Source organism: Xiphophorus hellerii, chromosome 14 (assembly GCF_003331165.1).
Source record: "Xiphophorus hellerii strain 12219 chromosome 14, Xiphophorus_hellerii-4.1, whole genome shotgun sequence".
NCBI classification, from domain to species: domain Eukaryota; kingdom Metazoa; phylum Chordata; class Actinopteri; order Cyprinodontiformes; family Poeciliidae; genus Xiphophorus; species Xiphophorus hellerii.
Window position 1 is genome coordinate 21,934,588 of NC_045685.1, and position 25,586 is coordinate 21,960,173.

The 25,586-nt window shown below is 38.2% G+C and overlaps 2 protein-coding genes and 1 long non-coding RNA gene across 6 annotated transcripts; all 3 read right to left on the minus strand.

The window, feature by feature from the left end:
• Positions 1 to 24,785, minus strand: LOC116733029 (uncharacterized). Of its 4 annotated transcripts, XR_004341931.1 has the most exons (12): positions 24,667 to 24,785; positions 24,417 to 24,577; positions 24,114 to 24,251; positions 23,511 to 23,646; positions 21,777 to 21,954; positions 21,384 to 21,525; positions 19,789 to 19,932; positions 19,294 to 19,352; positions 19,177 to 19,212; positions 18,927 to 19,003; positions 18,309 to 18,710; positions 1 to 316 (listed from the first exon to the last, which is right to left on the minus strand). XR_004341931.1 is itself a non-coding variant. In XM_032583675.1 (11 exons), exons 1-11 carry the CDS (start codon positions 24,778 to 24,780, stop codon positions 18,612 to 18,614), a joined length of 1,284 nt encoding a protein of 427 aa, XP_032439566.1. In that variant the 5' UTR covers positions 24,781 to 24,785; the 3' UTR covers positions 18,041 to 18,611. The 4 variants fall into 4 exon arrangements, 3 of the variants coding, with proteins under 3 accessions (XP_032439566.1, XP_032439568.1, XP_032439569.1); XM_032583675.1 differs by lacking the exon at positions 1 to 316 and having other exon boundaries at positions 18,041 to 18,710; XM_032583677.1 differs by lacking the exon at positions 1 to 316 and having other exon boundaries at positions 18,041 to 18,710; positions 24,114 to 24,246; positions 24,415 to 24,577.
• Positions 340 to 7,468, minus strand: LOC116733030 (uncharacterized). Its single transcript, XM_032583679.1, has 11 exons — positions 7,333 to 7,468; positions 7,083 to 7,243; positions 6,780 to 6,917; positions 6,173 to 6,308; positions 3,660 to 3,837; positions 3,288 to 3,429; positions 1,783 to 1,926; positions 1,288 to 1,346; positions 1,171 to 1,206; positions 921 to 997; positions 340 to 699 (listed from the first exon to the last, which is right to left on the minus strand). The coding sequence occupies exons 1-11, from the start codon at positions 7,444 to 7,446 to the stop codon at positions 619 to 621; spliced, it is 1,266 nt and encodes a 421-aa protein (XP_032439570.1). The 5' UTR covers positions 7,447 to 7,468; the 3' UTR covers positions 340 to 618.
• Positions 20,049 to 21,048, minus strand: LOC116733031 (uncharacterized). Its single transcript, XR_004341933.1, has 2 exons — positions 20,964 to 21,048; positions 20,049 to 20,104 (listed from the first exon to the last, which is right to left on the minus strand). It is a non-coding gene; the product is annotated as an uncharacterized LOC116733031 (long non-coding RNA).
• Positions 24,786 to 25,586: the final 801 nt, after the last annotated feature.

The window sequence follows — 25,586 nt, forward strand, 5'->3', positions numbered from 1 at the left end:
TTCATTTTTCATTATTTATTAATTTAAAACACTTTTTTTGAAGACTCTCAATATTGATTGATTTTATTTTATACTCCACTGTTTTCCAGCCTATATGCATTTATAAAATCTCCACATACAAAATATGCAAATAAAATGATCACATAAAAATCATGAGCTCCACAGAAATACCACCACAGAACATGATATGATATAAAGGTCAATAAAAAGCCCACAGCCATAAATGTTACACATGGAAGAGGAATTATCTGCATTTTGTAAAGATTGTCACACAGAAAAAAAATTATTATTTTCTTAACTACGTTTAGTCCACTACCTAAAATTAAAACAGATACATTTCTCTTAATGAAACAGATTCATTATCATATTTAGCCACTAGGGGGCAGCTGTTTCATTAACTTCTTTAAGAAAGTATCATGATTTTTAAAAATTCACACAGAAATAGAAATTTTCTCTATTTTTGCTTAATTTCATAACTAAGTTTAGTCCGACTACCTAAAGCAACCATAATCCCCTACATAGAAGGTACAGGAAGTAAAAACAGATAAACCCAGATAAACATTTTACTGCATGGATCAGATTCATTCTCATTGTTAGCCACTAGGGGGCAGCTGTTCCTTAACTTTGCACTGAACCGTCGCTCAGCAGGCGGACCTTTATGTCTGGAGGCAGCCCTCGTCTGATCAGTTCATCTTTAATCTGCAGAACAAAACATGAGATGAATGTGAGATACAGTCAGTGGTGAATTATAAAATATATTTTTACAAACAGAATTTGATTAAAATTAAAAACAAAAACAGCAGAATTTAACTGCATCACTGCAGGTGATCACTTTGGGTTTGATTTGACATTTGAGTGAAATGGGTTTGGATTAAACTCAGGTTGTGATGGTTTGTGTTAAAGTCCAGGACATCACTGACCGCTTTCTCGATTTCATCCTTGTTGTCTTTCAGTGACAGCGTAGTCGAGATCTTCAGCTTCAGAACCGTAAGACGAGCTGGAAGAACAAGAGATCAACATGGTATAAAGAGAGGAGGACTTGTAGTTGTCAAAGGGAGAGCAACGGTGGTTGAAGTCACAGCTAAGATAACAGAAATATGAGTTCAGGACATAAAAAGTACAAATAAATCAAAGATGAAAAATAAAGAATTGACTCATCGTCCTACTTACATGTTGTAGGAGGACTTAGAGTTGCTATGGAGGATACTGGTATAATAACAGCAGAAACATCATGATTTAAGAAAATAAAAAGTAAGATTAATGGTCAAACAGAAAGAAATGACTCACTGTTTCCAACCGTCACAATGACACATCGAAGCTCAGACTGGTAGATAGAACTGGAGGCACTGGGGAGATAATTTAGCACCAAACTTTAATATTAAATTCTCTTTGAAAATAACCGTAAGATGCTAAATCTATTCTTTTAGTCCATAAATATGTGTTTTTTGTGTTCTGTGAGTAGACTTCAAAGTCTCTGGTTAAATTTGACTTTTCTCATAATTGTACCCACATCAGTGGGGAAAGTCCATTTGTTTAGTTCTTATGGATCACTGCTTCAGCAACTTCTGTCAGGATCAGGAGGGATTTTCCTAAAGTCATTTTGTATCACTGAAGGTGACCATTATTTTTATTACTTTGTACTTAAGTACATTTCAAAATCTGTACCATATACCTTTACTGAAATAAACCAGTTATGTTTATCAGTCTTTTTAAGATAAGTATTTCTACTTCTACTTAAGAAGAGAATATGAGAACTTTTGAAACTTCTGATCAGATACTGACTTTGCCTGGACAACAAAACAGATGGGATGGCTTTCTTTATCATCACTTTGATTGACAGACGGCGTCCATCTCAGGGTGAAATTTCCTGAACCAGATGAACTCTTGGTCATGCTGAACGGTCCGCTGAAGAGGAGCTCAGTGATCCTTTAACACACAGGAAACACATCAGTCTGTGTTAATTAGGTTAGGTTCTCAGTTATTTGCAGCAAACAGGATGGTGTATCGGTCAGGATACAGGAAGGAGGACATGAGATCAAAACTTTAACTTCAGATGTGAGCTGGTTTATTTGTCTTGATGCTCAGTGTTGCCAGCAGTCTGTAATAACAAATAAATTCCCATTATCAATCAATCAATCAATCAATCAATCAGCTTTATTGTCAATTCCTCCTACATGTCCAGACATACAAGGGAATCGAAATGACGTTTCTCACTATCCCACAGTGATACAAGACAGGGCATTACTAACATTGAGTAACAATAAAAGACACAGTCTAACTAAAATTATCCTAAACAATTATAAATAGATGTACAATAACTAGACATATAGCGTGAAAAGGTTTAGTCTAACATATTACAGGAATAGAGGTTCAACTAATACAAACTCAAACAAAATATATAATGAGAAATAAACTCAACCATCCACATTTGCATGTAAATCCACAACATACACAAATAACTCAATTTACGTAAAGGTTACATCATTAGGCGCAGCCTCGGTGAAAACACGAACACAGACAGCCCTTCGGCTCAGTTTAGAATAAGAGGCACTTTGGCGCCATCATGTGGCCAGATAAAATCACTACACAATGGCGGCAGCTGGCAGTGCATGCCCTTAATGACTATATCTGCTGCAATAACTCAATGGAAAGTAATAACAGATGCAGCCGAAATGCAGTTACAAACAAAGGGATTTAAGGTAAACCTACGAAGGCCGAGCAGGTTCAACTGAGTTCCCAGCGCTCAGAGAGCCCCACAACATCGCAAACTCGTTCTCCCGTAGTTAACACATATAACAAACTGAATCTAGAATAAACAAACAGCACGCTAAATGCAGTACTTACTTTCTGTCATCAACTTAACACTCAGAGCATCACTTCTCAGGACTACACCAGGAATGCGGTCTCACATGCCAAGAGTGTAGCAAAACTGACCCGGAAGTATATTAAATTGCTCTCATGAGCGGTAGGGTAGCACTAAATCAAGACTTACGTCACTTCCTAAGGTACTTTCGAAACCAATATTACAAAATAAAATACAAAAATATCAGAGCTTTTTATACAGTCTGTTTGGTTATATGTGCAAAATGTCCTGAAAACATCTGTTATGATTTCTGTATCAAAATGATCTGACAGCTAAAAATAATTAATGTCCAGGTTTTATGTGTTTTGTACCAGTTTGGAGTCATTGTGTTATTTTAACACAATAAAGATCAAATTTCAGATTTTCACCTTGAATTACTTAGAAGCTTATCCCTGATTAGAAACAATATTTATTTTCTACTCACACAGACTGAGTCGCCTCTGCTGTGATGTTGATTTCTATCGTCTCATTAACGTTTATGAAGAACTGAGCTCCATGTTCAGGAGTCGGAGGCAGAAACCTGGGCAGATATTCACCTGCTGTGCAGGACGGAGCTGCAGGATCCACTGGAGCAATGCAGGGAAAAATAATTCAGATTAAGTCACAAAACAGCAGAGTTTAACAACTCTTCTATCAGTTTAAAGATTAATTCAGTAAAGTTACAGTTGTCAATCTGGATTTTCTTGCGTTAAATTCTTAATGATCAACTTTCAACAGATAATTATTGAATACTAAATTTATTCAAACCAGTGTTTCTCTTTGCAGTGAAGCAACACAAAGCAACATGAAATCAAACCTTTGAAAACAAACTGGACAGGGATTCTGCTTATAGAAATCTTGGAGCTTATCGACGCTGCTGAACCAGTGTCATCAGTCATAGTGATGGTCTGACTGGGAAAATCCTGCATTATCAGCTGAACTGCATATGAACCTTCATCACTGCTGCTGGTTGGACTGAATGAAAGAGAACAAGACTGGAAGAGGACAGAAAGAGAAATCAAAGATTATAAATCAAGTTTAATAACGATATAATTACTGAATTTCATTATAGGTTTATTTGTTTGTTCACAAATAAAACAAACACAAATAGTAATATTAAATTATTAATATTTTAATAATTAAGTTTTATAGAAATATTCATTTCTATTTAATTTGCAGATTTATGGCTCTAAGCACATCAATTGAGAGTTCATGCTGAGAAAGCAGTGCAGTTAATTTGCAAAATAAAATATTTTGTGGAACCACAAATATTCTTCCAAAGAGTTGGACTCTTTTCAAACCCCTGGGGTCAAAGGTAAAAATAAAATAAAATCTGAGTATGAAAACAATTATTTTTATAGATTTTTGGCAGTGAGAAGCAGGTTGCTGAATCCTTTTACAGCATAAAAGTGAAATACTGTTATATGAATGTATCTACAGTGAAATGCAGTGAACTAATTTCAGATTAATTTTTGAAACTATTTAAATCTTCTTCCAAAAAATCCTGGGTCTCAAGATGCTAAAAACTATTTTTGTCAAATAAATTATGTCACCAATAAAACAGCATTTACATTAAAATACTGGTCTATTTTTCACAAACTATTTACAAAATCAGAGATTCAAAAAACTACATATTTCTGTATTTGTGCCACTCCACCTCCAGACAGGATGGTTTCCACCTGTCAGCCCTGAAGCCTCCAGGGTTTGCTTTACCATTTTGTCCACCAGGGGGCAGTATTCACACAGCTGAGTTTCAATCAACCTTTTGTTAGGCTGCAGCTACAGCAGTGACGTGCGGTCAGGGGAGGCAGGTGAGGCAGTGCCTCACCAGCCATCATGGAAAGAAACAAAATATATAATCATAAAGTAATTTAAATTGTTATATTCATCCGGTGGTTTGTACTAAAAAATATTTATTTTTCATGTAGCTTCACCAATTTCGATTTTTATTTGTTCAAAATCGCTGAATTTTCTTATTTTCCCATTCAAATGCTTGGAAGCGATGCCGGTGAGGCAGCAGCGAGCTCTGCCTCACCTTGGATTGCGCAACCCCTGGCTCTGCGCTGGCTGCTAAGCGGAGAGAGCATGTTGCTGTACGGCGTCAATAAAATGGTTTAAACAAATTTAATATGTGAACTTATTTCCAATAATTTAGCTTATGTATATAATGTACAGTGCTTTTTGTCACCAACTGTGTTTGTGTAACGTGTTTCGTGTAATGAGCGATTATAAACGGCAGAGAACAGGTTCGAGGTGAGGCAGGCAGTTCTCTTGCCTCATGGCAGGGGGCGCTCAAGATCCCAGACGTTCGTCTTGTTCACTCCTCAACTGCCGAGTAAGTGACAGCGAGCTAGGCTAAACGATTCGGGAAGCAAGTCAAGTGCTATAAGTAAAGGTAAGACAGTAATAACATTTATTTTGTTTTGTTTTTTAAGGAAATGTGTGTTTTGTGAGCTACAGTTTGTATGTGTAAGGATGCAGAAGTGAAACATAACCTGTAAACTGCTGTCAATCTATGCATCTATTTGCAAATCTGATTCTGATGACGTCAGTGCCTCACCAGCTATGAACCTCACCGCACGTCACTGAGCTACAGTGTACCTCATAATGTGTTTCATGCAGGACGGAAAGTAGTTTTGAATTCTTGGCGGTACAATAACTAAAAACCATCACTGGCTTTTTGTTTTCTGTCTCTCTCTTCATGTATTTTACTAAGGGACGTCCAAACCCAAACAAACAAAACTGTATCAATGTTTTATTTTACTGCACGCTAAATATTTCTGCTATTTCTATAGCAGAAATTAGAAACCCTTTACAATAAAACTCCCTGAGCCTCCTGTGTGCATACACCGGCACACATTTATTCCTCTATCTTTTCTGTATCTAACCCTAAACTTAACCAAAACTCAACTCACACATCAGTCTTAAACTTAACCTCTATCCCAGGGGTGTCAAACTCCAGTCCTGAAGGAACGCTGTCCTGCAACTTTTAGATCTGCCTCTGCTGCACCACACCTAAATAGAATAATTAGGTCATTAGCAAGGCTGGGGGAACTGATTTGCACAAGGAGGAGGCAATTAAGCCATTTCATTCCAGCGTTTTGTACCTGTGGAACATCTAAAAACTGCAGGACAGCGGCCCTCGAGGACTGGAGTTTGACACCTGTGCTAACCCATAAACAGCATTTCTCCTTGTGGGTTGTCCAGACCCTCTGCTTTTTCTCCCACCTGTCACTCAGAGTTTGACTGAAGGATATTTACTTCCTCTCTTCTACCTGTGAATCTCACATTTTCCTTTCCTGTAACTTGACATCAACATTTATTACTCACCGATGAGAGACTGAGGACAGACGGAGGTGTGCAGGTGGAGCACTCACTGGAACCTGATCCATGTCTGCATTGAACATGGTCTCCATCAGGGTCAAAGGTCAACAAGCTGATATTCCTCTGACAGTTTGAGGGAACTCTGAGAGAACCAGAAAACAAACATAATTACAAGTGAACTCTGGAGAACAAATAATCAGTTTAAATTATTTGATTTACACAGAGGAGCTTCAGTATCTTGACTGATTTGTGCTTCAGTGTTTTTCTTCCATCATTTTTTAGGTTCTTAAACTTTTGTCTGAGTATTGTTTCTTTGACAAATTACCAAATGATTCCAATATATAATATGTCTAATTTAATCTGTATTTCACAAATTCAAATTTGTCTTAAAGATAAATCTTACTTGTAAGTAATTTTAAATTAATTACTAAATCTGCTTTGTTTCCATGTCACTCTTTGTTACAAATAAAATGTATTCACAGTGTTTGGATTTCATTTTTCTTTAAAAGAAAAAGGAACCAAAAACTTCTGAATCAAAATACAGCTTACGCTCCAGCAAAAGCACCAAAGGTTTCAGGTATTTATTATAAAGATGATATAAAACCTGAATTACCTCATAACAGGAAGGATGCTGGTCTTTGGTGATGAGTTTGGTCTGTTAATGTCAGATCGTTTTCTCCCTTCAACAAGCATCTTAGAGAGACCAATTGAAATGTCGTTTTTGTTGTTTATCCAGGTTCCAGGATTCAACCTTTAATAGAAAATATTGGGAAGATTTCTGATGTTACTAAGTTTCTAAAACACAGAAAACTTTACAGAACAGCAGACCAGAAAACTGACAGGAGGAATTTTAGACATTTCGGAAAAAACAGAAAATTATTAGATATATTTTTGCATGATGTTGAGATTCAGTCACCCATAGTAGTAAGTGATGAAACTCCTACTGCCCCACGAGGTATACTCTCTCAGACACCATTCACCGCTGCTTTCATCAATCTTCTGAGTACAGCCAGAACAAGAAAGAAATGAATCAGTCTCTCCACATGAGCTGTGGCCAAACCTATAGCGACGCACAAGCTGTAGATTTAAAGTGAAGAGGCATTAGATACAAGACAATATTTTTTCTAAAGGTAAGATAAAAGAAACTTTAGCAAATCTCAACTTACTGTAAAACTGTTCCCTTGTACATCTTTAGCGGTGTGTGCCATCACAACACCAGTATAAACAGCTTCTGTCCAGCTGATCACCATCATCATCCCCAGCAGCACAGAGAGCAACATGATGAACGAGTCAATTCTGCTAAACAAAGATCGGATCATCAGGTAACCTTTGTTGCGACTGCTTTGATTATGCAAACATCTAAAGACCGGAGACGACAACGTGATGCTTTACAAATATTTAAAGGAGTTTGTAGGAGTGAGCTGCTATTTATTTTTGCACATAGTTTTCTCTTCATTTTATTTAAGAAGGTAAACCTTCATCATTTGGTTTATATACGTTCAAATAGTAAGTCTTAGTTCATTTTAACATAGTTTTCTTTTGTTTGTTATTTTCGGCATTAAAGCTCTCTCTTCTATTGTTGCAACATCTCATGTCAAATACATTTTAAATAATAAACATTATAAGATGTTTAGAACCAGGATGGCCACACCTTGGCAGGTCATAACACTTTATACCCTCCTTATTAGGCCCGAGCAGCAAAGCGCTGCGAAGGCCTATTGTTTCTGTACTGTTTCTTATTATTATTACGATTCTGCCCCCCCAAAGAGGCGCCTTTTTGGGGGCTTTATCATATTCAAAAACTCACCAAACTTGGCGGTGGCGACTAGAAAATTTAAAAATTTTGAATTTTAAGGTTGTCGCAAAAATCGCAAAAAAAATTGCTCAACGGCGGCAACTAGCAATTTTCTGTTGACACAATGGTATGAACGTACTTCATCGTAGAGACATGAAATTTGGTACACATGTAGAGCTCACCAAAAGACTCAGAACTTACATTTAATGTTATAAGCCAACTATCACAGGAAGTCGGCCATTTTGTATTGAACGTCCATTTTTTACCTCGATTTTGACGTTTACAGCCTTCGTATTTGATCGAACTCCTCCTAGGGATTTCGATTGATCGACTTCAAACTTGGTCAGTCTGATCATAAGGCATGTTTGATTTAAAGTTATCAAATTGGTGAGTTTTGGAGCATGTTGAAGGGGGGTTAGCAGGGGTCAAAGTTCACCTACTCGCCATGAAACACGAAACTCTTATATTTCCTATACAAAAACACATAGAGGGACCAAACTTTCAGTGATTGATCGTCATCGGGTGCCCTACAATACCCTATGATCAAATGATGACATCACTTAGGCCACGCCCCCTGAGAACAGGAAGTGTCATGTTTTACTGTGAACGGTCGCTATCTTAGCCCTTTGACCTCATCAATATGAAACTGTGTCCAGAGACAGAAGACATGTTGGTGTGTTTAGGATTCCAACCCTGACCGGCTTTGACATAGCAGGTGGGCGTGGCGGCGTGGCGAAGTGACCTGTAACGCCGTTGCCATACGTTTGGCTCTGAATTCCACAATTTCGGGCCCAGCTGCTCCAAACTCACTAGGATGGATCCTTATCCACTCACCGACAGGAATTCATAACAAAATTTGGTGGGCGTGGCCTAATTTCTCTATAGCGACCCCTAGAGTATTTTAAATGAACAGCCCCAAGCCATGCTTAAACCTAGAATTACGAAACTTGGTACACATGTGTATTTTGTCGGGACGTACAAAAAAGTCTCTTAGAGCTATGCTCTAAACCCAACAGGAAGTCGGCCATTTTAGATTGAATTTCATTTGACCTCGATTTTGACGTTTACAGCATTCGTATTTGATCGAACTCCTCCTAGGGATTTCGATTGATCGGCTTCAAACTCGGTCAGTCTGATCATAAGGCATGTCTGATTTAAAGTTATCAAATTGGTGACTGTATGAGCTTGCTGAAGGGGGGTTACCAGGGGTCAAAGTTCACCTACTCGCCATGAAATACGAAACTCTTATATATCCTGCACAGAAACTCACAGAGACACCAAATTTTCAGTTATTGATCAACAATAGGTGTCCTAAAATACCCTGTGGTGAAATGATGACATCGCTTAGGCCACGCCCCCTGAGAACAGGAAGTGTCATGTTTTACTGTGAACGGTCGCTATCTTAGCCCTTTGACCTAATCAACATGAACCTGTGTCCAGAGACAGAAGACATGTTGGTGTGTTGAGGTTTCCAACCCTGACCGGCTTTGAGATAGCAGCTGGGCGTGGCGGCGTGGCGAAGTGACCTGTAACGCCGATGCCATACGTTTGCTTCTAGATTCCACATGTTTCGACCGAGCTGCACCAAACTTGGCTTGAGTGATGCTGGTGTGATACCTGAAAATTCTATGTCATCAGATTATGACGTCATCTAAGCCCCGCCCCCTCAGAACAGGAAGTGCTATTTTTTTCCTTGGAAACTTTCATCTATGGCTCTCTTGACCTAATCAAGGTGATTCTGTGTTGGATGACAGATAGGAAGTTGGTCTCGCTTGCTTTAAAGTGCCAAGAGTTTTCAATGGCGGCAACGCCGTTCGTATACGTTTGCCTCTACATTCCACATATTTTGACCGAGCTGCATCAAACTTGGCCTGAGTGATCCTGGAGGCTTGCCCGTCAATCCTACGTCATCACATTATGACGTCATCTAAGCCCCGCCCCCTCGGAACCGGAAGTGCCGTTTTTTTCCTTGGAAAGCTCTGTTTATGGCTCTCTTGACCTAATCAAGGTGATTCTGTGTTGGATGACAGATAGGAAGTTGGTCTCGCTTGCTTTAAAGTGCCAAGAGTTTTCAATGGCGGCAACGCCGTTCGTATACGTTTGCCTCTACATTCCACATATTTTGACCGAGCTGCATCAAACTTGGCCTGAGTGATCCTGGAGGCTTGCCCGTCGATCCTACGTCATCACATTATGACGTTATCTAAGCCCCGCCCCCTCGGAACAGGAAGTGCCGTGTTTTTCCTTGGAAAGCTCTGTTTATTGCCTTCTTGACCTAATCAAGGTGATTCTGTGTTGGATGACAGATAGGAAGTTGGTCTCGCTTGCTTTAAAGTGCCAAGAGTTTTCAATGGCGGCAACGCCGTTCGTATACGTTTGCCTCTACATTCCACATATTTTGACCGAGCTGCATCAAACTTGGCCTGAGTGATCCTGGAGGCTTGCCCGTCGATCCTACGTCATCATATTATGACGTCATCTAAGCCCCGCCCCCTCGGAACAGGAAGTGCCGTTTTTTTTCCTTGGAAAGCTCTGTTTATGACTCTCTTGACCTAATCAAGATGATTCGGATGATAAACTCTGTCAATGCTCACTGCTGGCTGAACCGTGTGGGCGTGGCCAAATGGCGAATATCAGTCCCTCGCCATATACATACGTTTGGCTCTAATTCACACATGGATCATCCGATTGGCGCCAAACTGGATATGTATGACCTTTGTTCTGCTCTAAAGAGCCCAACGGGTTTGAGATGTAATTTGGGGAAAATCCGCGACAGCTTCTGCAGCGGCTAGCGGGCGGCAGTGCTGGAAACTGCGGCAGAGCTTCTGCGGTGGGGAGCGGGCTGCGGCTCTGGAAAACGCGCGAGAGCTTCTGCGGTGGCCGGAACCCCCGCGGTGGCCAATAGGCCGGAGCGGCGCTTGCTGCGAGGGCCGCCCGAGGCTGCTCGCAGCTTTAATTCTGTTTACTGTTTTTATGGACTGCATTTACATTTGATCAGACAAACATTTATTTTAAGAAAATAATGTTTTCTTTCCAAACTGTGAGAAACAATAAATCTATTTTTAGTTTCCTACAGGGTTAATTATTCATCTCTTCTGGACAGTTTTTGTGTCTCAGTGGATTTTTAGTGCCGCTGATATAAGCTGAGCATTCCCACCGAATACAAACATAAAGTTTACTAAATCTCTAAAACTGCCATGTAAAGTATTTGGTGTATATTTCACAAAAAACAAAACAAAAAATAAAAATAAAATGAAAATCAATATTTTTTCAGAAATTGATGGTTTTTTCTTCTTATTCTCCGTTTGTGCTCTGCCGACTTCATCATATATTGAAGTCAGCTGATGCGCAGTTACACCAGATGTTTGCTAATTGCTGCTGGCTAGTCTGAAGGAGCTGAGTGGGGGAGGGTTGCTCCATGGGGTCTAAGCTTTGAAGCTTGGAAATTGCAGTTGGGTCCCTCTACGCGTTTTGCACAGCTGAACGGTTGCCATGGAGATTAAAGGATTTAAATGTGCATGAAAGAATCAAAGCAACACTCCAGTTGTGTTTTAGACAAGGGGAAAACATCATAACGTGATGTAAAGCTCAAAGAGGTCAACTTACAAAATACTTTCTCTTTGTTAATGTTTATTTTTACTTTCCTTTAAAACTTTTTTTTTTTTTTTACCTCTTTTGGTATAATTTCTTTCATCATATTATATCCTCACATGTACAAATTTGAAAGTTAGTCAGGATTTAAAAATGAACCAGTTGAAAGAAATGAAAACAGGAAAATTGAGAGCTCTTCTGTTTGTTTCTCTTTAGAGTCTTGCTGCAGAGATTTGGATCAAGTGACAGAAATCTTTTTTTTATTGATGAAGGTCAGAATTACCTTAGAAAGGAGATAAAAGCACTAAAACCTCGTCTCTTATCTGTTTGGATGTTAATGTCTGCATGTAACAGTAAATCAAAATGTGGTTTGAGGATTAATTACCTGATGTGAACTAACTTTGTGCAAACTAACTTTTGGGTCTATTTTGGTTCCCAACCTGCAAAGAATCAACCAGAGACATAAACTGCTTTACTGCAGAAGAGGGGAGCAGAGCCCGACACGGAGAACCGCCATCACACACTGTCTGGGGTCAACTCCGCCAGCTCTCAGTCCCCAACTGCCTTTTATTATGATTACAAGGAAAGAGGTTGGGCTTTTTCACACAGTCACACAAACAATTGATCAATAACCTTTACCACAAGATGTTCTGGGACCTTCTGTGGACATGCCCTTACAAGGGCAAAAGGCTGACCGTTACAAGTCAGTTTCACAGGCAGCTGATAACACAGACACTTAAAGACAAAAGCAGCTGATAACACAAGCATATGTAAACATTCTAACCCTCAAGCAAACATCCAAAAACAGTTAATAATGTACCATAAAAGAAAGGAGTCAAGTAAACAACACACAGAGTAATACTATGAAAACATAACCTTTCAAATAAACTCATAAGTAAATGAACTTAGATAATATTTTTCCTAACACTAACTTTGCGTTTATTTAAATTATTGATGCAAATGTTGAGCATTGTGGTAGCTCTCATTGTTTGCCTTGCAAATAACTAATTAGCATATTGGTAGCCTTTAGCTCATACTGAGTTACATCTTGGTGACAATGTTGGGTTTGGTCCAGTTTCAGTGTCATTATCATTCTGCTAACATTGGTGGCAGTCAGCTCTAAATTGTTGCTGATTTCATTTTCTTGAATAAATAATTAACTTATTAATCCTGATATGTGAAACATGTTTGACTAATCAAGCACTAAGAACATGATGTGCAACACATCCAGGCCAGTGGTGAACAAACTTTTTGTAATGTGAAATAAAACTTTTCAGAAGTGGGGGCCACATATAATCTGTTCAGAGGCCACAAATGAACCCCACGCTGCACTTTAGACAGCCATTATTTAGGCAAAATCCTTCTCTGAGAACTCAAAAACAAACATCATAAAGTCACACCTGAGCACCTGAGAACAAACAATCTGTTCAAATGCCTTGATTTAAATTGCAAAGTTTCAGAGTCTTGACTGATTTGTATTTCAGTGTTTTTCTTCTGAGCTTTTTTCTGTTTTTAAACTGTTCAAGCATTGTTTCTTTGAGAAATTACTGAAAGGTTCCTATACTCAATGTGGCTAGTTCAATATGTATTTTTCAGTTTCACATGTTAAGAATAAAACCTAAAAGTTGTTTCTTATCTCTGACTATTTTTACATTTAAGAGCTGAATCACAAATATCTGAAAAACAATAATTATTAAATCTGCTTTTGCTCCCTGAAACTTTTTATAAAATCAATTCACAGCATTTGGACACAATTTGGGAGTCATTTCTAATTATCAAAGCTTTATGGTTAGACTGTAAAAGAAAAACAGATAATATAAAATCTTGGCGAGCCAGCCAGGAGATAAAATAAGCATCTAGAGACAACCTATCTAGACGTGAAAAGAAAGTGGACATGGAGCAAGTACTGGATGAGATTATCACAACATTATGGACCTTGGGGAAGCCAGGTCTCATTAAGGTGTTCCACTATCTAAAGTGCAGTGAAATGGCATTCGAAGGATTCAATGAACAAGCTCGCCGTGCTGTAATGACAATGGAGGGAATGACGATCGGTGAAACGGAGGATGGTGAAGAGCCCCAAGTATCCCAGCAGTTTTTGAAGAACTGCAGTTCTTCAAAAATGTTAATTTTCCATTCCCTGGAATTAAGTTGTTGAGCCTGTGTGTCATATGTCAGAAAATGCGGTCATAGAAAAATTTTGATCAATGTTTTATTGATTATGTTTCAAAATAAGCTCTAATCGGGTGGGTTTTTAGTCTAGATTTAAAAGAACTCAGTGTTTTTGGCTGTTTTGCAGTTTTCTGGAAATGTGTTCCAGATTTGTGGTGCATAGAAGCTGAATGCTGCTTCTCCATGTTTGGTTCTGGTTCTGGGGATGCTAGTTAACTGCTAGTGGGGTCAGGAGAGGTGCCGGTGCCTCAGCAAACGTTTCAGGCAAGAGGCAGGGTCACCCTGGACAAGTCAACAGTCTGTCGTAGGGCTGGAGTGGCTAGTATTACACAAATATGCTGATGTACTATTGCAGAAAACTGGCCATTTGAAAAAGACATTAAATATAGAGCAACTTTTCTTTCTTCCTTCAAATTTCTTCAGCAAATCTTATTAAAATCCTGAAATCCTGACTATACTCAGGGTCTGGTCCCTTATGTTGTTGGATTTGTTCAACATCTGGAACATTTTCATTGTGTGGTGCAAGTTTGCAGCGTTTGATAGTTGCTGTTTTTACTATTTGCAGCATTTTTTCTTTTGCTTCTATTTCCTGCAGCGTTTTGTCTATGTCATTATTTAAGGTTTTGAGGTAGAACCAAAATGCAGGTTGGAGTTGCAGAGTCTGATTAAAATTTCATGAAGCAAATAGAAAACTTACCAAAAAAATAGGAACAGGCTATATTCTGGCTCCAAAAAAGTATTTTGTGGATTGACAAAAAACAAATTCAATTTAAAATTTAAAAAAAGAAGTTATTAAAAAAATTTTAATTCTTCAAATAATCCAAATTTATTTTTAATTAGTAAAGTAGTAAAAAAATATTTTGGGGGTCTGAATAAAGTAATACCGTAATTTGTTGTGAGTTCATGCACTGTGTTGGTTTTGTTCTTTGAGCAAGGCGAAGTTCATGCATGGCTCATTTTGTGCATAATCCCCAAACAAATGACTGAAATAACATCACACATACTAAATAACTGCAATATTAATAGTCACAAACATCAAGTTCTAAACAAATACACGACACGAAAAACCCACGTTGTGTAGATTTTAAGTGCACACGTGTACAAAGCATGCTGTCAATTAAGGGCAAAACTGAAATACTCTGCTGAATAAACAATGTGATTAACTTCCAACATTACTTACTCGGATATCCACGCACACACATCAAAGGAAGGTGACAATAAATTGCAAACAGCAAGTTAAAGTTCACAAACTGCAAATGGTAAACTCTACAGCTCCTTTTTTTTCTTCTCTCCCTTTCTTCGTCTGCATGCTGCTCACCGGTCACCTGTGCTCTAAGCTCCGCCCCTTAAAGGGCTCAACATAGCAAACTGCCAGGCAGCCTTTTTCACACGCAGCATAAAGCCAAACATGCCACAATTAAATCCGAGGGATTCCAGGTAGATTCCAGGTAGATTCCAGGTAGATTTCAGAGATGTGCATCGAAGAACATCGTGCATCGTGAACCTGCATGAAGAGCCGCAGCGGCTCTTCATGCAGGGCCGGCCCAAGGTAATATGGGGCCTTAGACAGAACCCCCCACCAAAACTCTTCCTACTAAGAACCTCAGCATCACTAACTTGTTTAAATATAGATAAGGTGAAATCTAAATGATGCTACAGGTTTAAATCTAAGGTCTGTGTTACAATTAAACCATTTCCAGGGCCCCTGAATGTCTGGAGGCCCCTGAATGGCCCCTACCAGCAGCTACTGAGTTTTATTTGCCTTGATATCTCAGCCTTATAATTCTAGATCTCAGAGTTGCTAACATCAAAAAAATATAGAATTAACCCCTTTGAGCTTTTTGATCTATAAAGCAGATCAAAAAAGCTGCTTTATAGATCAGCAGTCTGCAGCCAAGTTGTTCTAGAGATTAAATAGATATTATTTAATACAGCAGCAAATTAGTTTATTTCATAACTTCATAACCTTTGACCTTCTCTCCTCTGGTCTGTTTAACAGCTACAGTCTCAGATCAGCTCAGCCCTCCAGGACTGTCAGCAGCAGAAACAGAAACTTTATACACTAAAAATATAAACTATATTTGCTTTGCATTTTCCACACATGATGGTAATTGTTGTGGATAGTAATATAGCACATCTGCATTTACGTTCAGTAAAAAATAACAAATCAAAATATCTTCAGTTACATTTTGAAGTATCTGAGCCAGGCCTTTCAAGAAATCTCAATTGGCATCATCGGATTTATCTTATGTCAAATGTCAAAATACATTTTTTAAATTTCTGAATTAAGAACTGTGTGTAAGCTCCCCTAGTTCTGCCACTGAGCTGTCCAAACAGTTGCCTGCAGAATTAAGGCTGGTTCCAATGATGCCGAGTGTTCTGGAGAAAATTGGCAAAAATTCCTCTGCATATAAAGAGCTCAGCAGTTTGGGCCATGAGGAAAACAAACTCAACATACTGGAAGCCTGCTTCAAATATCTACCAAAAAATTCAATTTTATCTAGATTATTTTCCATCTTTTGATTTGAACAACTTGCAAAGTCCAAACCAACGTATATGTTTATTTGACCAGAGTACCATATTTTGTTTCCGTGTGTCATTCCCCATTATTGGTTCCAACTGTCCCTCATGTCCTGATATCCCTCACATGTATTTAAGTTCACCTGTCATCTGATTATCCCTGGATCCTCTGTGTTCCTTTGCTATGATTGCTGCATGGTGGCATTTGTTGTGCTTGGCAGTGTTCCAGAGCATCTTTGCATTTTGACCTCATTTCTCACTTCGCTCTGGGTCTGAATGCTCTCGTCCTCATCTCAACCCTCAGTACAAATACTCAGTTTTACATTGCAGAGGGTCCTGGTGGTTCTAAACTTCTTACATTACAAATAAACATGAGCACTAGGAACTTTAGTGTTTTTCTCTGTCATGAAATGCAGTGAGAGGTGGTGAGATTGACGCAGAGGCCCCAGGTTGAAGTGAATTAAAATGATTTAATGGTGAACTGCAATGCCAAAAATCCAAAATCCAGGCAGCACAGATAAGCAGACACTTAAAAGCTCAGAGCTGGTAGCAACATGTTTAATTAATTGAACGACAGAAACACCAGACTGTTACGACACCAAATGAGACGAGGACCCGACAAAGACACACAGACACAAGTGCTGACGAAGATAAGATTAGAGGATAAGATCAGCTTCACATGTAAGTATCGGCCAATCACAATCCCCCAAAATTAAGGAAATCGACGCCCAGAACTTAGGCAAACCCCTTCTGTTAAAAAACCAAAACTCTAACAAATAATTTGATATAAAACAGCTAAATGTTACTCCTAATCAGCTGACGAGTAACATTTCATCATTACTCATTTATAGTTAGTTAAAGAATCAGTAAATTCAGCTTATTTACCTGTGAACCCTGAGGGGTCTGGAAGGTTGCTATGACAACAGCAAATCTTTACTGTATTGTGGTGCTGAGCTGTTCAGTGATTTATAAACTAACAGTATTTTAAAGTCTATTCTCTGAGCTACAGGGAGCCAGTGTATGGACTGTAGAACTGGGTGATGATCTCTAACTTCCTGGTTTTAGTCAGAACAGCAGCAGCAGCTTTCTGGATCTGATTGATGTCTTATTCAGACCTGAGAAGAGACTGTTGCAGTAATCAATGTGACTAAAGAGAAACACATGGATGAGTTTCTCTAGATCTTGCCAAGACATTAGTCCTTTAATCCTGGAAATGTTCTTCAGGTGATAGAAGGCCGACTTTGTAACCGTCTTTATGTGTCTCTGAAGGTTCAGGTCAGAGTTCATCACTACTCCCAGATTTCGGGCCTGATTTCTAGTTTCCAGCTGTAAGAACTGAAGCTGTTCGTTGACCCTAGATCGTTCCTCTTTAGGTCCAAAGGTAATAACTTCAGTTTCGTTTCTGTTCAGTGAAGAAACTTATGGCACATCCATACGAATAAAGACAGTTCAATATTTGCTACATTTTTCCTCCTAGACATTACAATACAACACAAATCCTCATCCATGTGTGGATGGAAAGGTAGATTAATAACAAATGTCATTTTCAGATTACAAACACCAACTATTAATAAAATTTCAGCTGATGATGCAACAATCCCAGCAGCTTGACGGAAACAAAACCATTCAGCAATTCAAAAACCCAAAACGGAATTTTAGCCGATCTTCTCTGGCCAAAAGATCGGAGAAGACCAAGTATTAGGAACTACTACACCCAAGTATGAAAGTTTAGTTTCACACAGAGGCTTAGTGGTTCATTTTTCATTATTTATTAATTTAAGACGCTTTTTTTGAACTCTCAATATTGATTGATTTTATTTTATACTCCACTGTTTTCCAGCCTATATGCATTTATAAAATCTCCACATACAAAATATGCAAACAAAATGACCGCATAAAAATCATGAGCTCCACAGAAATACCACCACAGAACATGATATGATATTAAGGTCAATAAAAGACGCACAGCCATAAATGTTACACATGGAAGAGGTATTATCTGCATTTTGTAAAGATTGTCACACAGAAAAAAAATTATTTTCTTAACTACGTTTAGTCCACTACCTAAAACAAACACAAGTCCCTAAAATTAAAACAGATACATTTCTCTTAATGAAACAGATTCATTATCATATTTAGCCACTAGGGGGCAGCTGTTTCATTAACTTCTTTATGAAAGTATCATGATTTTTAAAAATTCACACAGAAATAGAAATTCTCTCTATTTTTGCTTAATTTCGTAACTAAGTTTAGTCCGACTACCTAAAGCAACCATAATCCCCTACATAGAAGGTACAAGAAGTAAAAACAGATAAATCCAGATAAACATTTTACTGCAAGGATCAGATTCATTCTCATTGTTAGCCACTAGGGGGCAGCTGTTTCTTTAACCTTCACTGAACCGTCGCTCAGCAGGCGGACCTTTATGTCTGGAGGCAGCCCTCGACTGATCAGTTCATCTTTAATCTGCAGAAGAAAACATGAGATGAATGTGAGATACAGTCAGTGGTGAATTATAAAATATACTGAACAGAATCTGATTAACATTAAAAACAAAAACAGCAGAATTTAACTGCATCACTGCAGGTGATCACTTTGGGTTTGATTTGACAATTGAGTGAAATGGGTTTGGATTAAACTCAGGTTGTGATGGTTTGTGTTAAAGTCCAGGACATCACTGACCGCTTTCTCGATTTCATCCTTGTTGTCTTTCAGTGACAGCGTAGTCGAGATCTTCAGCTTCAGAACCGTAAGACGAGCTGGAAGAACAAGAGATCAACATGGTATAAAGAGAGGAGGACTTGTAGTTGTCAAAGGGAGAGCAACGGTGGTTGAAGTCACAGCTAAGATAACAGAAATATGAGTTCAGGACATAAAAAGTACAAATAAATCAAAGATGAAAAATAAAGAATTGACTCATCGTCCTACTTACATGTTGTAGGAGGACTTGGAGTTGCTATGAAAGGTACTGGGAAAACAGCAGCAGAAACATCATGAGTTCACGAAATAAAAAATAAGATAAATGGTCAAAAAGAAAGAAATGACTCACTGTTTCCAACCCTCACAATGACACATCGAAGCTCAGACTGGTAGATAGAACTGGAGGCACTGGGGAGATAAATTAGCACCAAAACTTTAATATTAAACTCTTTTTGAAAATAACCATAAGATGCAAAATCTTTTTTTTAGTCCATATATATGTGTTTTTTGTGTTCTGTGAGTAGACTTTAAAGTCTCTGGTTAAATTTGACTTTTCTCATAATTGTACCCACATCAGTGGGGAAAGTCCATTTGTTTAGTTCTTATGGATCACTGCTTCAGCAACTTCTGTCAGGATCAGGAGGGATTTTCCTAAAGTCATTTTGTATCACTGAAGGTGACCATTATTTTTATTACTTTGTACTTAAGTACATTTCAAAATCTGTACCATATACCTTTACTGAAATAAACCAGTTATGTTTATCAGTCTTTTTAAGATAAGTATTTCTACTTCTACTTAAGAAGAGAATATGAGAACTTTTGAAACTTCTGATCAGATACTGACTTTGCCTGGACAGCAAAACAGATGGGATGGCTTTCTTTATCATCACTTTGATTGACAGACGGCGTCCATCTCAGGGTGAAATTTCCTGAACCAGATGAACTCTTGGTCATGCTGAACGGTCCGCTGAACAGGAGCTCAGTGATCCTTTAACACACAGGAAACACATCAGTCTGTGTTAATTAGGTTAGGTTCTCAGTTATTTGCAGCAAACAGGATGGTGTATCGGTCAGGATACAGGAAGGAGGACATGAGATCAAAACTTTAACTTCAGATGTGAGCTGGTTTATTTGTCTTGATGCTCAGTGTTGCCAGCAGTCTGTAATAACAAATAAATTCCCATTATCAATCAATCAATCAATCAATCAATCAATCAATCAATCAATCAATCAATCAGCTTTATTGTCAATTCCTCCTACATGTCCAGACATACAAGGGAATCGAAATGACGTTTCTCACTATCCCACAGTGATACAAGACAGGGCGTTACTAACATTGAGTAACAATAAAAGACACAGTCTAACTAAAATTATCCTAAACAATTAAAATAGATGTACAATAACTAGACATATAGCGTGAAAAGTTTTAGTCTAACATATTACAGGAATAGAGGTTCAACTAATACAAACTCAAACAAAATATATAATGAGAAATAAACTCAACCATCCACATTTGCATGTAAATCCACAACATACACAAATAACTCAATTTGCGTAAAGGTTACATCATTAGGCGCAGCCTCGGTGAAAACGCGAACACAGACAGCCCTTCGGCTCAGTTTAGAATAAGAGGCACTTTGGCGCCATCATGTGGCCAGATAAAATCACTACACAATGGAGGCAGCTGGCAGTGCATGCCCTTAATGCACTGCATTAAGGGCATTAAGGGCCCTTAATGCCCTTAATGGCATTAAGGGCATTAATGCCCTTAATGCCATTAAGTAATAACTCCATTGAGTTATTACTTTCCAATAACTCAATGGAAAGTAATAACAGATGCAGCCGAAATGCAGTTACAAACAAAGGGATTTAAGGTAAACCTACGAAGGCCGAGCAGGTTCAACTGAGTTCCCAGCGCTCAGAGAGCCCCACAACATCGCATACTCGTTCTCCCGTAGTTAACACATATAACAAACTGAATCTAGAATAAACAAACAGCACGCTAAATGCGGTGCTTACTTTCTGTCATCAACTTAACACTCGGAGCATCACTTCTCAGGACTACACCAGGAATGCAGTCTCACATGCCAAGAGAGTAGCAAAACTGCTCATGAGCGGTAGGGCAGCACTAACTCAAGACTTACGTCACTTCCTAGGGTACTTTCGAAACCAATATTACAAAATAAAATACAAAAAATATCAGAGCCTTTTATACAGTCTGTTTGGTTATATGTGCAAAATGTCCTGAAAACATCTGTTATGATTTCTGTATCAAAATGATCTGACAGCTAAAAATAATTAATGTCCAGGTTTTATGTGTTTTGTACCAGTTTGGAGTCATTGTGTTATTTTAACACAATAAAGATCAAATTTCAGATTTTCACCTTGAATTATTTAGAAGCTTATCTCTGATCAGAAACAATATTTATTTCTACTCACACAGACTGAGTCGCCTCTGCTGTGATGTTGATTTCTATCGTCTCACTGATGTTTATGAAGAACTGAGCTCCATGTTCAGGAGTCGGAGGCAGAAACCTGGGCAGATATTCACCTGCTGTGCAGGACGGAGCTGCAGGATCCACTGGAGCAATGCAGGGAAAAAATAATTCAGATTAAGTCACAAAACAGCAGAGTTTAACAACTCTTCTATCAGTTTAAAGATTAATTCAGTAAAGTTACAGTTGTCAATCTGAGTTGTTCCAATAATATGGGATTTTCTTGCGTTAAATTCTTAATGATCAACTTTCAACAGATAATTATTGAATACTAAATTTATTCACACCAGTGTTTCTCTTTGCAGTGAAGCAACACAATTGAAACATGAAATCAAACCTTTGAAAACAAACTGGACAGGGATTCTGCTCATAGAAATCTTGGAGCTTATCGACTCTGTTGAACCATTGTTATGAGTCAGAGTGATGGTCTGTCTGGGAAAATCCTGCATTATCAGCTGAACTGCATATGAACCTTCAACGTTGCTGCTGGTTGGAGTGAATGATTGAGAACAAGACTGGAAGAGGACAGAAAGAGAAATCAAAGATTATAAATCAAGTTTAATAACGATATAATTACTGAATTTCATTATAGGTTTATTTGTTTGTTCACAAATAAAACAAACACAAATATTAATATTAAATTATTAATATTTTAATAACTTAAAATATTAAGTTATTAAACTTAATATTTCTATTAAGTTTTATAGAAATATTCATTTCTATTTAATTTGCAGATTTATGGCTCTAAGCACATCAACTGAGAGTTCATGCTGAGAAAACAGTGCAGTTAATTTGTAAAATAAAATATTTTGTGGAACCACAAATATTCTTCCAAAGAGTTGGACTCTTTTCAAACCCCTGGGGTCAAAGGTAAAAATAAAATAAAATCTGAGTATGAAAACAATTATTTTTATAGATTTTTGGCAGTGAGAAGCAGGTTGCTGAATCATTTTATAGCATAAAAATGAAATACTGTTATATGAATGTATCTACAGTGAAATGCAGAGAACTAATTTCAGATTCATTTTTGAAACTATTTAAATCTTCTTCCAAAAAATCCTGGGTCGCAAGATGCTAAAAACTATTTTTGTCAAATAAATTATGTCACCAATAAAACAGCATTTACATTAAAATACTGGTCTATTTTTCACAAACTATTTACAAAATCAGAGATTCAAAAAACTACATATTTCTGTATTTGTGCCACTCCACCTCCAGACAGGATGGTTTCCACCTGTCAGCCCTGAAGCCTCCAGGGTTTGCTTTACCATTTTGTCCACCAGGGGGCAGTGTTCACACAGCTGAGTTTCAATCAACCTTTTGTTAGGCTGCAGCTACAGTGTACCTCATAATGTGTTTCATGCAGGACGGAAAGTAGTTTTGAATTCTTGGCGGTACAATAACTAAAAACCATCACTGGCTTTTTGTCTTCTGTCTCTCTCTTCATGTATTTTACTAAGGGAAGTCCAAACCCAAACAAACAAAACTGTATCAATGTTTTATTTTACTGCATGCTAAATATTTCTGTTATTTCTAAAGCAGAAATTAGAAACCCTTTACAATAAATCTCCCTAAGCCTCCTGTGTGCATACACCGGCACACATTTATTCCTCTATCTTTTCTGTATCTAACCCTAAACTTAACCAAAACTCAACTCACACATCAGTCTTAAACTTAACCTCTAACCCAGGGGTGTCAAACTCCAGTCCTCAAGGAACGCTGTCCTGCAACTTTTAGATCTGCCTCTGCTGCACCACACCTAAATAATTAGGTCATTAGCAAAGCTGGGGGAACTGATTTGCACAAGGAGGAGGCAATTAAGCCATTTCATTCCTGCGTTTTGTACCTGTGGAACATCTAAAAACTGCAGGACAGCGGCCCTCGAGGACTGGAGTTTGACTCCTGTGCTCTAACCCATAAACAGCATTTCTCCTTGTGGGTTGTCCAGACCCTCTGCTTTTTCTCCCACCTGTCACTCAGAGTTTGACTGAAGGATATTTACTTCCTCTCCTCTACCTGTGAATCTCACCTTTTCCTTACCTGTAACTTAACATCAACATTTATTACTCACCGATGAGAGACTGAGGACAGACGGAGGTGTGCAGGTGTAACACTCACTGGAACCTGATCCATTTCTGCATTGAACATGGTCTCCATCAGGGTCAAAGGTCAACAAGCTGATATTCCTCTGACAGTTTGAGGGAACTCTGAGAGAACCAGAAAACAAACATAATTACAAGTGAACTCTGGAGAACAAATAATCAGTTTAAATTATTTGATTTACACAGAGGAGCTTCAGTATCTTGACTGATTTGTGTTTCAGTGTTTTTCTTCCATCATTTTTAGGTTCTTAAACTTTTGTCTGAGTATTGTTTCTTTGACAAATTACCAAATGATTCCTATATATAATGTCTAATTTAATCTGTATTTCACAAATTCAAATTTGTCTTAAAGATAAATCTTACTTGTAAGTAATTTAAATTAATTACTAAATCTGCTTTGTTTCCATGTCACTCTTTGTTACAAATAAAATGTATTCACAGAGTTTGGATTTCATTTTTCTTTAAAAGAAAAAGGAACCAAAAACTTCAGAATCAAAATACAGTTTATGCTCCAGCAAAAGCACCAAAGGTTTCAGGTATTTATTATAAAGTTGATATAAAAACTGAATTACCTCATAACAGGAAGGATGCCGGTCTTTGGTGATGAGTTTGGTCTGTTAATGTCAGATCGTTTTCTCCCTTCAACAAGCATCTTAGAGAGACCAATTGAAATGCCGTTTTTGTTGTTTATCCAGGTTCCAGGATTCAACCTTTAATAGAAAATATTGGGAAGATTTCTGATGTTACTAAGTTTCTAAAACACAGAAAACTTTACAGAACAGCAGACCAGAAAACTGACAGGAGGAATTTTAGACTTTTTGGAAAAAACAGAAAATTATTAGATATATTTTTGCATGATGTTGAGATTCAGTCACCCATAGTAGTAACTGATGAAACTCCTACTGCCCCACGAGGTATACTCTCTCAGACACCATTCACCGCTGCTTTCATCAATCTTCTGAGTACAGCCAGAACAAGAAAGAAATGAATCAGTCTCTCCACATGAGCTGTGGCCAAACCTATAGCGACGCACAAGCTGTAGATTTAAAGTGAAGAGGCATTAGATACAAGACAATATTTTTTCTAAAGGTAAGATAAAAGAAACTTTAGCAAATCTCAACTTACTGTAAAACTGTTTCCTTGTACATCTTTAGCGGTGTGTGCCATCACAACACCAGTATAAACAGCTTCTGTCCAGCTGATCACCATCATCATCAGCAGCAGCACAGAGAGCAACATGATGAACAAATCAGTTCTGCTAAACAAAGATCAGATCATCAGGTCACCTTTGTTGCGACTGCTTTGATTATGCAAACATCTAAAGACCGGAGACGACAACGTGATGCTTTACAAATATTTAAAAGAGTTTGTAGGAGTGAGCTGCTATTTATTTTTGCACATAGTTTTCTCTTCATTTTATTTAGGAAGGTAAACCTTTATCATTTGGTTTATATATGTTCAAATAGTAAGTCTTAGTTAATTTTAACATAGTTTTCTTTTGTTTGTTATTTTCGGTATTAAAGCTCACTCTCCTATTGTTGCAACATCTCATGTCAAATACATTTTAAATAAAAAACATCATGTTTAGAACCAGGATGGCCACACCTTGGCAGGTCACAACACTTTATACCCTCCTTATTCTGTTTACTGGTTTTATGGACTGCATTTACATTTGATCAGACAAACATTTATTTTAAGAAAATAACGTCCATCCATCCATCCATCCATCCATCTTCTTCCGCTTATCCGAGGTCGGGTCGCGGGGGTAGCAGCTTCAGAAGGGAGGCCCAGACTTCCCTCTCCCCAGCCACTTCTTCTAGCTCCTCCGGGGGAATCCCGAGGCGTTCCCAGGCCAGCCGAGAGACATAGTCCCTCCAGCGTGTCCTGGGTCTTCCCCGGGGCCTCCTCCCGGTGGGACGTGCCCGGAACACCTCACCAGGGAGGCGTCTAGGAGGCATCCTGACCAGATGCCCGAGCCACCTCAACTGGCTCCTCTCGATGTGAAGGAGCAGCGGCTCTACTCTGAGTCCCTCCCGGATGACTGA

Coding starts and splice junctions, on each gene's coding strand:
- LOC116733030 (XM_032583679.1), bottom strand. CDS start 7,446: ATGTTGCTCTCTGTGCTGCTGGGGATGATGATGGTGATCAGCTGGACA. Junction 6,918..7,082: donor TTCATCACTTACTACTATGG/GTGACTGAATCT, acceptor TTTCTATTAAAG/GTTGAATCCTGGAACCTGGA. Junction 1,207..1,287: donor CATTGTGACGGTTGGAAACA/GTGAGTCATTTC, acceptor TTATTATACCAG/TATCCTCCATAGCAACTCTA.
- LOC116733029 (XM_032583675.1), bottom strand. CDS start 24,780: ATGTTGCTCTCTGTGCTGCTGCTGATGATGATGGTGATCAGCTGGACA. Junction 24,252..24,416: donor TTCATCAGTTACTACTATGG/GTGACTGAATCT, acceptor TTTCTATTAAAG/GTTGAATCCTGGAACCTGGA. Junction 19,933..21,383: donor GCAGAGGCGACTCAGTCTGT/GTGAGTAGAAAT, acceptor TGTGTGTTAAAG/GATCACTGAGCTCCTGTTCA.